The sequence below is a fragment of the Amblyomma mixtum genome, chromosome 1 (assembly GCF_055824585.1).
Source record: "Amblyomma mixtum isolate Tamu chromosome 1, ASM5582458v1, whole genome shotgun sequence".
Classification (NCBI taxonomy): Eukaryota; Metazoa; Arthropoda; class Arachnida; order Ixodida; family Ixodidae; genus Amblyomma; species Amblyomma mixtum.
In genome coordinates, this window is record NC_143012.1 from 136,193,378 (window position 1) to 136,205,620 (window position 12,243).

Below are 12,243 nucleotides of genomic sequence, written 5' to 3' on the forward strand. Positions count from 1 at the left end.
TTTGTTTTCTTTTTTTAAGCCCAAGCTGTATGCTTTGTATTTATTCAAGTATCAGTGTTACTGACCTGTGCATTTTCCTGTAGATGCTATTGTATGTGTCACGCTTGTACCACCCTACTAAAATCACCTCATGGTGATTGCAGTACTTATAAAATAAATAAATATAAGTTAATAAACACAGCCACAGGTGGGGCTTGTGAGACCCAGGTTGCTCCCCCGAGCATCCTCTCACCCCCAATTATTATTTTAACTGGCATCTGCCCTTTGGTTCGTTTGTGCCAAACATGGTTGCCCCCATCACTGATGCCTACTTATTCAACCATTTAACCAATCACCCCGAGCTGTACTTGTCTTGGTAGGTTGCACCAGTATTATCAATGACAAGTCACACTCTTCCAGCTCAATGTTTCGCTGCTCCCACCACCACCACCAAAGACCACCAAAGAATGGGATGGAGCGCATATGGCAGGTTCTCTCAGATCATGAATGGCAGTTTAGCAATATCCCTCAACAGAAAAGTACACAACAGCTGTATGTTGCCGGTACTCACTTATGGGGCAGAAACGCGGAGGCTAACAAAGAGGGTTCAGCTTAAGTTAAGGACAATGGAAAGAACAATGATAGGTGTAATGTTAAGAGATCGGAAGCGGGCGGAGTGGGTGAGGGAACAAACGCGAGTTAATAACATCCTAGTTGAAATCAAGAGGAAGAAATGGGCTTGGGCAGGTCATGTAATGCGAAGGCAAGATAACCGCTGGTCCTTAAGGGTAACGGAGTGGGTTCCAAGAGAAGGCAAGCGTAGCAGGGGGCGGCAGAAAGTTAGGTGGGCGGATGAGATTAAGAAATTTGCGGGGATACGGTGGCCGCAACTGGCAAAGGACAGGGTTAATTGGAGAGACATGGGAGAGGCCTTTGCCCTGCACTGGGTGTAGTCAGGCTGATGATGATGATGACGATGAAGAAAAGGGTGTTGGAGGTTGTCTATAAAATGCTTGCATTATGAGTACAGGCCACCGACCGTTCATGCCGCATACAAGACCTCGAAAGCGAGCCGATAATTTACAATACATTTTTAAGAACTCCCGCATACGCCTTGCGGCGACCAGCGGTGCTGAGCTTTCGCCCGAATCCACGCACATTACGTCATGTAGCGCTCTTTACGTCAGCAGCAGAATGCCATCATTGGTTCGCCGTGCCAGCGCTGTCGACGCCAAACCAGATTAAGAGGTGTTGGCTCCGCCCCCTGGGGAATTCCCACGCACATCGTCAGTAGGTGGAGAGGCCGAGTACGTGGAGCTGGCGGACCGACATTCCATCGTGCAAAAAGGGACGAGAGGAGAGGGAAAGGCGCAGAAACGCGGAAATTCAATTTTTGCCTAAATATAACTCAGCTTCCACAAAACGCATCGAAATATCCTTGCTGGGGGATATTTGTGACTCTGCGTCATCCTAGGCATATCGCATCTTTGTTGAGACCCCCTTTCACAGCCCCTTCAAGGTTGTCAATTGCATTGGTTGGTATTTTCAGCACTAGACAGCAGTAGTTGTCCATGAAACACGTTTTGCACCTTCAGCACGTGTTTTAAGCCAAACAACAGTCATTTTCACCAAAAACCTCCAAAACATTTGGCGATTTTGGTGCTTTAGAGAATTAATTTGGTGGTTAAAAGGTTACAGCTGCCACACCTGACTACTTGTTGTAAACCCACCATTTGCTCCCCTTCTTTCTATGACGTTTGGGAATAGAGAGAAAATGACTGCATAAATATAGTGTGTCTGAATTTAGTTATAGTGTGTCTGTATCTAAGAAAAAACTAAAGATTCTTTTTCCCCCCGGTTAAATTTCAGCTAACTGTGTATACTTAGTTTTTTGAGTGTGTGTTTGTCTTCCTTTTTTTTACTTGAATATGCATATTATGAAATGCTTTGTTTCTTAATTGATATCTATTATTGTCTATCATTAACTATTTTCTATTGTGATAATGTTGCTCATTGTTTTTTCTCTTTTGTTCATTCGGCCACCGTTTCCGTGATGTGTTAATCGGGGTGTAGGCCTTGTCAGGAGGCATGCTTGGTCTTCCTCCTTTAGCCTCACCTCGAGGGCATATTGTACATTATATGGCCAAATAAACATACTGCCACTACTAAACTGAATGCAGTTCAAAGTGTTGAAATCTCTAAATAATTTTGAATGTGCACGAAGCAGTTCGTTTGTGAAATTGAAGTGGAGGTAGCTTGACTGATTATTCAGAATGTGGAAAATAGTGTGCCTGTCGTGACTGGTTGCAATCCGTGCTCAATGCAGGCTGGGGGCAGCACGACTCTGCTGGCCATGTGTAGGATGGAATGGCCGCCACGCATTGACCGGACCTCGGGTCAAGGTGAGCGCTAGAAATTTCATCATCATCATCAGCCTGACTACGCTCACTGCAGGGCAAGGGCCTCTCCCATGTCTCTCCAATTGACCCTGTCCTTCGCCAGTTGCGGCCACCATATCCCCGTAAATTTCTTTATCTCATCCGCCCACCTAACTTTCTGCCGCCCCCTGCTGCGCTTGCCTTCTCTTGGAATCCACTCCGTTGCCCTTAAGGACCAGCGGTTACCTTGCCTTCGCATTACATGCCCTGCCCAAGCCCACTTCTTCCGCTTGATTTCGACTAGGATGTCAGGAATTTCAGGAAACTAGGAATTTAGTAACAGTAAATTCAGGCTCCTGCTGGCAGACTGGAGGACAACAGTTGTCACCTTGTATGCACTCTTGCTTGGTGCTGCAAGAGCTGGTGCCAGTAAGCTTCTGTTTCTGGTGCAGACTCTGAAAGGGACCGACAGCTGACCAAATTTGTGTTATGATGTTATGGAAGAAACAAAAAGATCCTGACTGATTACAGAACTGGCCGGTCTAGGGATGATTAAACGAAGATCTGCGATTTTAATTTAGTATTTCGAATCACACATCCCTTGCTGAAGCAACGAATGACCTGCGATGAAACGTTGGTATTATTAGCGTATGCCATTACATCACCACTTGCTGATGAAATATTCAGTAAAGCATCATTGGTATGTTCCCGGTTCATACGCTCAAAATGCAGGCAGTAAAAATGCCGTGTTTGAAGCCTTCACAATATCTTCAAATGTTTTTGATATTGTGCGTGTCAAAATTTCGAGGCTTCCTGTCGTCAAAGAAAGGGATCAAGTTTGGCTTTTGCACCCTGTGTACTTGTGATAGCAGCTGACAAAAAATATGCACTCGCCACAACTTAGAAAAAGCACATTGACATTTCAGTGCCCATGCAGTGCGATGGAAGAGCAGGTCGGTGCTTCATATGGGGATGGTTTTTCTTAAAGGTGCAGTGAAGAGGAATCTGAACTCGTCTTTTTGCCGTGGGAACTCGATCTGCACGTTCTGAGCATTCTTAGAGACTTCGACTTATTGCCCTATGCAGCCGATTTCCCTAATTAAATCGGATTAGCGTCCGGCTCCCGCCTTCTTTTTTGGATTCTCCCCGTACGGTGGGCGGAGTCAACCAACGCGTGGAGTGCCTTTCAGCCAGCTCCGTGGAGGCTTGCCGCTCTGTCATCGGCGGAGTAATACGTAGTAATCCATAGTAGCAAATAGTCCGCGCGTATTTTTATTTCTGTAGGCTTATTTTGCGGCTATATTATCTGCGAATGAAACTATTTATTCACGGAAACCTAAAAAAAAACAAAATAAAGTGAAAGCAATGTCTCCACGGAGTTGGCTGAAAGGCACTCCACGTGTTGGTCGACTCCGCCCACCGTACGGGGAGAATTAAACCGATTTAATTAGGGAAATCAGCCACGCAGGTCAATAAGTCGGAAGTTTCTAAGAATGCTCGGAACATGTAGATTGAGTTCCCGTGGCAAAAAGACGAGTTCAGATTCCTCTTCACTGCACCTTTAAGGAGCGGATGTATATTTCTGAGAGATTGCCTCATGTGCAGTTAATCATAAGTGGTGTTGACTGGATGTAGAACGATTGCGTAAGTGTTTTTGATTGTGCTCTTTTCTTAGCAATCACTCGTGTTGCATCCCACTCAGTGGCTTGGCCTGTGTCTTTGTGATGTTCCGCCAAGGCGTTTGAGCGAGTATTGCCTCCGCCCCCTGGGGAATTCCCACGCACATCGTCAGTAGGCGGAGAGGCCGAGTACGTGGAGCTCAGCCAAGGTAGTAGTGACCAGTGTCCTTCCTTATAGCCAATCTCACTGTGGCCAAAATTATCTTGGCCTGGTAATTTTTGCTGCTTACTTGATGTCCCGGGGGGGGGGGGGGGGGGGATGTCAGGCTTCTGGAGCTCAGCCAAGGTAGTAGTGACCAGTGTCCTTCCTTATAGCCAATCTCACTGTGGCCAAAATTATCTTGGCCTGGTAATTTTTGCTGCTTACTTGATGTCCAGGGGGGGGGGGATGTCAGGCTTCTGGAGCTCAGCCAAGGTAGTAGTGACCAGTGTCCTTCCTTATAGCCAACCTCACTGTGGCCAAAATTATCTTGGCCTGGTAATTTTTGCTGCTTACTTGATGTCCGGGGGGGGGGGGGGGGGGATGTCAGGCTTCTTGCATAAAATGCACTTGGAACAGAGAAGACAGATACGGACAGTTACTGACATAATTGACGTATTTATTTATTCATACTGTTAGCCCCTTTTTGGTCCAATAGAGGGTGGCACTCGAATGACATTTGTATTCCGCACGACCCCACGGCAACAAGAACAGAATCCACAGCAGACCGTAAGCAATGTGCAAACACAAGCACACTCACGAGAAACAGCCTTTTACAACAAACCCACAACTCAACTCAAGAGGCGAAAAAATACACACACACAAATGTGCCATAATGCTGCTGTCTCCAGAGCATATGCGATAATCACTCTTTTCACACAGAAAAGAAACAGCAAGCAAGAAATAGCAAATAGCAAAGAACACACATGCCTCTGAAAAAATGTTTCCTACATAGCTATGAGGTATATGCGATATCATAGTGGCGGTGGATGGATGCTTCGAATAAGCCCAGGGAAATAATTTCTGTCATGTTCTGCGGTAATGAGTTCCATTCTTCAATCATTCTTGGAAAAAATGAATATTTAAACGCATCTGTTCTTTCCAGTATAGGAAAGAACTGTCCTGGATGACTACCTCGTAATGGTCGTGAGGACCTTTCTTAAAGATACTGTTCTGTGTACAAGTTGGCCTTTGCTCATTTAACACGCACGCACACACACAACACACACACACAGAGTTTTAGTTTAGTGTGAAGGTTGCAGGCGAGCAGTGTAGAGGTGGTTCCATAGCCAGGCTTGGAGGCTGCCATAGGTGTGCCAGGGGTGGCGTCTTTTCAAAAGCAGCCTTGGAACACAGAGTGGGCAACTTGTTCTTTTTTGGCCAACCTCTTCTTGCTTGCGCCACTGAAAGCAGCTATCCTGGCTGTGTGTGGAGGAGGAGGAGGATGATGTTGTGAATGTGTGCAGGTGCCCCCGGTGCTAGCTATGAGGCCTGCAGCAGCTCCAGTGGCTGTCCAAGGTGAGCAGTGTCACTCTTGGTGGCAGCCATCTTGTGACATAATTAAAGGGCTCTGTACATTTCGTGCGGAACCTGCTGTTCTCATTTACCAGTGACATAAGGCAGTTTGTGTTGCCCACAGCATGCGCTTATTAGCTAGTCACAGCACTGCAATACGGCCTGAATGCTGGCTGGAGAGGTGAGTGCTGTAGCGAGTGCAGGCAACTTGGAGTGCATCATACATTTCCAAAGCTTTTCCGGCCCAATGATGGCCCATGCAAATGGCATAAAAAAGAAGAGTGCACCATTAATTGTAGTCCACCCCCATATGTTATTTTGAGCCCTGATGTGAACTTCGGGATTCAAGAAATGAGTCGCGTGTGCCAGTCATGTTCACGAGCTGGGGTACAATGTTGGCATCGACTAAGTTCAGACAGGGCTGCTTCTCCACACTGCACTGCCAGCGTGCAGCAGTGCATCATGTTACCTAAAATGCCAGCTAGCTTCCCCACAAGACAGTAATTGTCACTTAGGAATTGGGTGCATCAGACACAATGCTAAGCCACATCAGGGTACCACCACCATCGTTCGTGTAGTGAGGCGAAGCCTGGTGCTTACCATTGGAGCAGGCATGTCTTAAAGAGGCACTGAAGAGGAATCAGAACTCCTAATTTTACCACTGTAACTCGATCTACACTTTCCAAACGTTCTTGGAAACCTCGAATTATTGTCCTGTGTGGCCGATTTTCCTAATTTCAATTGCATTAAACGTCCCACCTCCCGCCTTTTTCTTTTTGAATTCCCCACAAACGTTGGGAGGAGCCAACCAACCTTCCACCCAGTCCCGTGGTGGCTTGCCGCTCTGCCATTGGCGGAGTGATACGTAGTGATCGGCGAAAGCAAAGAGTCCACGTGTATTTTTATTTCCGTGGGCCTAATTTGCAGCTGTGTAGTCTCTGACTAGACCTATTTAATGATGGAAACCTAAAAGAAACAAAATAAAAGCGAAAGCAATGTCACCACGCGACTGCCTGAAAGGCACCACGCGTTGGTCGACTCCTCCCACCATATGCGGGAATTAAAAAAAAAAAGGCGTGAGCAGGACGTTAGTCCGATTTAATTAGGGAAATCTAAGAATGCTGGGGACGTACAGATCGGCCTCCCGCGGCAAAAAGACGAGTTTAGATTTCTCTTCAATGCACCTTTAAAAGTTCTGCCCAACCACAATTGTTTTTAATAAGTAAAAATTTGCACATATTTGTTGGGATGTCATTGGATAATGCGGTAATGCATGTTTGATGTATTGAGGTTTGGCCATTGCAGTTCCATCCTGGCCCTTCACAGTATGAATGAAACGGAAGGAAATAAGGAATTAACAGCTAGGCTGTTGGAAGTTGATTCCAAGTGTGTATGTACACCTTTGAAGAATTGGAAAAAACAGCGCAACGCAAGACGAGACAATTCTTCAAACATGTACCAATTAGCCCCTATTTGCACTCTTCTGGAATGTACACTCTGCGTCAAAAGTAAATGGGAGGCGACTTTGTCAAAAAAATTTAATTTCTTTGAATCTAAAGCATAATGGTCCATGTTTGTTGGTGCAGAGTGCAATTCGCACAGTCACAATTAGGCTGCACATATGTATTCAAGGATGCATGAATTGGTGGGGGGGGGGGGGGGGGGGGGGGGGCAGTGGTTAAATTTTTTTGTTAATATTGCCTTCCATTTACTTTTGACGGTACCTTCTGCTGGTGTGTGTGGGCCATTGTGCAGGGTCCCTGCCAGCAAGCAGCCTCTGCGGTCGGTGCTGTTGGCTTGTCGCCATGCCCACGAGGACGATGCAGGCCTCGGGTGAGTGCGACCTGGCGAAACAATTCAGTGAAAGTGCAGGCAAGCAGAGCTATGTGTGGGTCTGCTGTTTGCAGCGAAAGAGTTTTCTAACAGGAGCCACGCGAGAATATAGTTTAGTGCCTACCAATTTTTTGATAATCGCAAAGTGCACAAGGGAGGGAAAACCTGAGGGTGCTTGCCAACATTTCAACAAGGGGACTTGTCCTGGGCTGCAAAAACGTCCCAGAAATCAGGCGGTCCAAAAAATCTAATTTCACCGGGAGAAAAAAAACTTCAAATAATTGCCAATGTGGTGGAGAAAGGTGTCAGCACTTTTGTGCACATTCTGAAGCTTCACATAACTGAGTTTTGTCGCATGCGATGTACACACGCAGTGCGCAGCGACCACTTTCACGAACCCGTTTGATGATCGTACTGCCATTAGTACATTGATTACAGATGCACGAGCCAGGACAGAGTCCACTCACCAAAGTGAAACCGACGCTGCAGGGAGTTCGCTGCACCCACTGCACAGAGGGCCGGAAACAAAAAGGCTGAATGGCGATAAAGGTGTATGAAAGCAGAACTGACAAATGACTGATACAGGCACTCCGTTAGTGTTGGCCTTCATAATTAGGCCTAGCAGACAGGAAGAAGGGAGAGTGGGCCAGGGTTAATGACATCTTGAGAAAAAAACAGCGCAGGAACAGGGACACAAGAAAAGAAGACGACGAGACAGGCGCTGTTCAAGAAAAGAAGACGGGACAGGCGATGTTTCAAGAAAAGAAGATGGGACAGGCGCTGTTTTAAGAAAAGAAGACGACGGGACAGCGCCTGACCCGTCGTCTTCTTTTCTTAAAACAGCGCCTGTCCCATCTTCTTTTCTTGAAACAGCGCCTGTCCCATCTTCTTTTCTTGAAACAGCGCCTGTCCCGTCTTCTTTTCTTAAAACAGCGCCTGTCCCATCTTCTTTTCTTGAAACAGCGCCTGTCCCATCTTCTTTTCTTAAAACAGCGCCTGTCCCATCTTCTTTTCTTGAAACAGCGCCTGTCCCGTCTTCTTTTCTTGAACAGCGCCTGTCCCGTCGTCTTTTCTTGAAACAGCGCCTCTCCCGTCTTCTTTTCTTAAAACAGCGCCTGTCCCATCTTCTTTTCTTAAAACAGCGCCTGTCCCATCTTCTTTTCTTAAAACAGCGCCTGTCCCATCTTCTTTTCTTGAAACAGCGCCTGTCCCGTCTTCTTTTCTTGAAACAGTGCCTGTCCCGTCTTCTTTTCTTAAAACAGTGCCTGTCCCATCTTCTTTTCTTGAAACAGCGCCTGTCCCATCTTCTTTTCTTGAAACAGCGCCTGTCCCGTCTTCTTTTCTTAAAACAGCGCCTGTCCCATCTTCTTTTCTTGAAACAGCGCCTGTCCCATCTTCTTTTCTTAAAACAGCGCCTGTCCCATCTTCTTTTCTTGAAACAGCGCCTGTCCCGTCTTCTTTTCTTGAACAGCGCCTGTCCCGTCGTCTTTTCTTGAAACAGCGCCTCTCCCGTCTTCTTTTCTTAAAACAGCGCCTGTCCCATCTTCTTTTCTTAAAACAGCGCCTGTCCCATCTTCTTTTCTTGAAACAGCGCCTGTCCCGTCTTCTTTTCTTGAAACAGCGCCTGTCCCGTCTTCTTTTCTTAAAACAGCGCCTGTCCCATCTTCTTTTCTTGAAACAGCGCCTGTCCCATCTTCTTTTCTTAAAACAGCGCCTGTCCCATCTTCTTTTCTTAAAACAGCGCCTGTCCCATCTTCTTTTCTTGAAACAGCGCCTGTCCCGTCTTCTTTTCTTAAAACAGCGCCTGTCCCATCTTCTTTTCTTGAAACAGCGCCTGTCCCGTCTTCTTTTCTTGAACAGCGCCTGTCCCGTCGTCTTTTCTTGAAACAGCGCCTGTCCCATCTTCTTTTCTTAAAACAGCGCCTGTCCCATCTTCTTTTCTTAAAACAGTGCCTGTCCCATCTTCTTTTCTTGAAACAGCGCCTGTCCCGTCTTCTTTTCTTGAACAGCGCCTGTCCCGTCGTCTTTTCTTGAAACAGCGCCTGTCCCGTCTTCTTTTCTTAAAACAGCGCCTGTCCCATCTTCTTTTCTTAAAACAGCGCCTGTCCCATCTTCTTTTCTTAAAACAGCGCCTGTCCCATCTTCTTTTCTTAAAACAGCGCCTGTCCCATCTTCTTTTCTTGAAACAGCGCCTGTCCCATCTTCTTTTCTTGAAACAGCGCCTGTCCCATCTTCTTTTCTTAAAACAGCGCCTGTCCCATCTTCTTTTCTTAAAACAGCGCCTGTCCCATCTTCTTTTCTTAAAACAGCGCCTGTCCCATCTTCTTTTCTTAAAACAGCGCCTGTCCCATCTTCTTTTCTTAAAACAGCGCCTGTCCCATCTTCTTTTCTTGAAACAGCGCCTGTCCCATCTTCTTTTCTTGAAACAGCGCCTGTCCCATCTTCTTTTCTTAAAACAGCGCCTGTCCCATCTTCTTTTCTTAAAACAGCGCCTGTCCCATCTTCTTTTCTTAAAACAGCGCCTGTCCCATCTTCTTTTCTTGAAACAGCGCCTGTCCCATCTTCTTTTCTTGAACAGCGCCTGACCCGTCGTCTTCTTTTCTTGTGTCCCTGTTCCTGCGCTGTTTTTTTCTCAAGATGTACCAACTCGCTCAACTCGCCGTTTTAATGACATCCTATTCTAAATCAAGAAGAATAAGAAATGGGCATGGGCATGTAATGCGAACACAAGATAACCCATGGTCGCTAAGGGTGGATACCGAGAGAAGGCAAGCGAAGCAGGGGACGACAGAAAGTTAGGTGGGCGGATGAGATTAAGAAGTTTGCGGGGATATCGTGGCTGGCATAGCTTGCATAAGACAGGGATAATTGGAAAATTATGGGAGAGAGGTCTTTGTCCTGCAGTGGGCTTAATCAGGCTGATGATGATGATGGTGATCACTAGAGCTGAAAGCCTACATTCAAATTTGCAACTCTGCAGTGGTTTGCTTGTAATTAGAGACATTTTGCATACCAATTAAATGCCAGTTGTCGATCGCAGAAAAGTAGGGGCTTCGGTGCGTTTTTTCAGAGTATGCTCACAGATTGCTCAGTGGGGCATTTCGCACTATCGTTCAAATGGAACAATTTGAATAGGCATGATAAGGGAAGAGTTGAGACAGCACACAAAAAGAGCAAGGGCAATGAAGAAACACAGAAATGGCAGGACAACTGCTGCAATGCAGTTATAATAAAAATCTCTCTGTGAGCAAGTCAGCTGCTGATCAGGGGAACTTGAGGTCATGTGCAAAAAAAGGGGGGGGGGGGAGAATGGTGAAGGAGCACAGAAATGGCAGGATGAATGGCTTGCCCCATCGTTCATCTTCAGGCTCGAGTTGACGCCTGTCCTTTCTTAGCATGCTGCACTTTAGTCTCCATACATGTTTATTCTTCCCCTGATATATGAGATCCTGTGGGGCAAAAACGTGAAGGTTAACGAAGAGGGTTCAGCTTAAGTTAAGAACAATGCAGCGGGCTATGGAAAGAAAAATGATAGGTTTAACGTTAAGAGATCGGAAGAGGGTGGAATGGGTGAGGGAACAGATGCGGGTTAATGACATCCTAGTTGAAATCAAGTGGAAGAAGTGGGCTTGGGAAGGGCATGTAATGCGAAGGCAAGATAACTGTTGGTTCTTGAGTGTAACGGCGTGGATTCCACGAGAAGGCAAGTGTAGCAGGGGACGGCAGAAAGTTAGGTGGGCGGATGAGATTAAGAAGTTTGCGGGGATATGGTGGCCGCGGCTGGCAGAGAAGGACAGGGTTAGTTGGAGAGACATGGGAGAGGCCTTTGCCCCGCAGTGGGCGTAGTCAGGTTGATGATGATGATGATATATGAGGCTGAGCAGTGATGTTGGGCCCAGGGCCTCTGGTGCGGGGGGCACGGTGGAGGTGCGCCACCTTCCGCCAGGGGTGCTGGTGCAGCTGGTGCCCCAGGAGGAGAACCACTTCCACCTGGAGACGGCCGACACCCAGAGCGTGCTCTCGCTCTACGTCCAGAGGGACTTTCGGTGAGACAGCTCTCTTCTTGGGGCTTACATTTCGCACACAAGTGGTGTTTGGTGGTCAGTTTTGTGTTGTACTGCGTTTTGGTGGAGCACTTTTTATTGCGAGAACAGTACTACGCCAGGTCTAACCGCTCGTCGCGTGGTCCGTGGACCCCCCTGCTCCTCGAGGAGCCACCGCCGCGCCTAACAGATGGTGTGACGTCAGCATCTCCATTGCTATGGCGACGCGTGACGTCAGCTTGCTCTCTCCACCGCAGCCAGGAGGAGCCGGTTGTGTGGCGCTCCTCGAGGAGTCTCGCTATGGAAGTCACCGATGAAGAGTGTATATCTGAATGTAGTTGCTCTACGGCTTCTATTGCTTTCGCAACCAACCAGGTTCAACCAGAGCTAAACCACTTTTGGCACCAGCCATCCATCTGGTAGCGACTCATTCCAACCCAGGCTGAAAGAAATGCAGTCACTGGCATGGCCAGCAGCCGCTGCAGTAGGAAGTGGCAGAACAGCCAATGCTAGCAGTACAGTGCTGTACTAGGTGGCTTGCTATGCACAGTGTAGGCATTCATGGCTACTCTATAGGAGTTACCATTCTTGTATTGTACGCAATAAGTCACTGTGCCATAAGCGAGCATTAATGCATCAGGTTTAATGGAAGCAGAGTTGATAGTGCTATACATCCCAAGGAACTATACTGCTTAAGCTAGTAGGCCTTAATCCTTTCGGGCACCATTTTTATTTCCTTGCAGAGGAAATCCAGGCTTTAAGAAAGTGAGTTCTCAACTTTTCTAACAGAAAACACCAGCGGATAGCTTTTACAGCATTTACAAAATTTCTTACAA

At 47.0% G+C, this 12,243-nt stretch overlaps 1 protein-coding gene across 3 annotated transcripts in view; it reads left to right on the forward strand.

Moving 5' to 3' along the window:
- The window catches only part of LOC149367681 (transmembrane protein 117-like), a 205,759-nt gene that overhangs the window by 140,820 nt on the left and 52,696 nt on the right, over positions 1-12,243 (forward strand). For 2 of the 3 annotated variants that reach the window (XM_089556834.1, XM_089556825.1), the window contains exons 2-5: positions 2,306-2,381; positions 5,483-5,534; positions 7,287-7,364; positions 11,264-11,410. In XM_089556834.1, the coding sequence (XP_089412960.1) occupies positions 2,333-2,381; positions 5,483-5,534; positions 7,287-7,364; positions 11,264-11,410 (326 nt within the window). In that variant the 5' untranslated portion in view covers positions 2,306-2,332. Of the gene's footprint in view, positions 1-2,299; positions 2,382-5,482; positions 5,535-7,286; positions 7,365-11,263; positions 11,411-12,243 lie in introns of those variants that run through there. The other variant, XM_089556818.1, reaches the window with a different exon arrangement.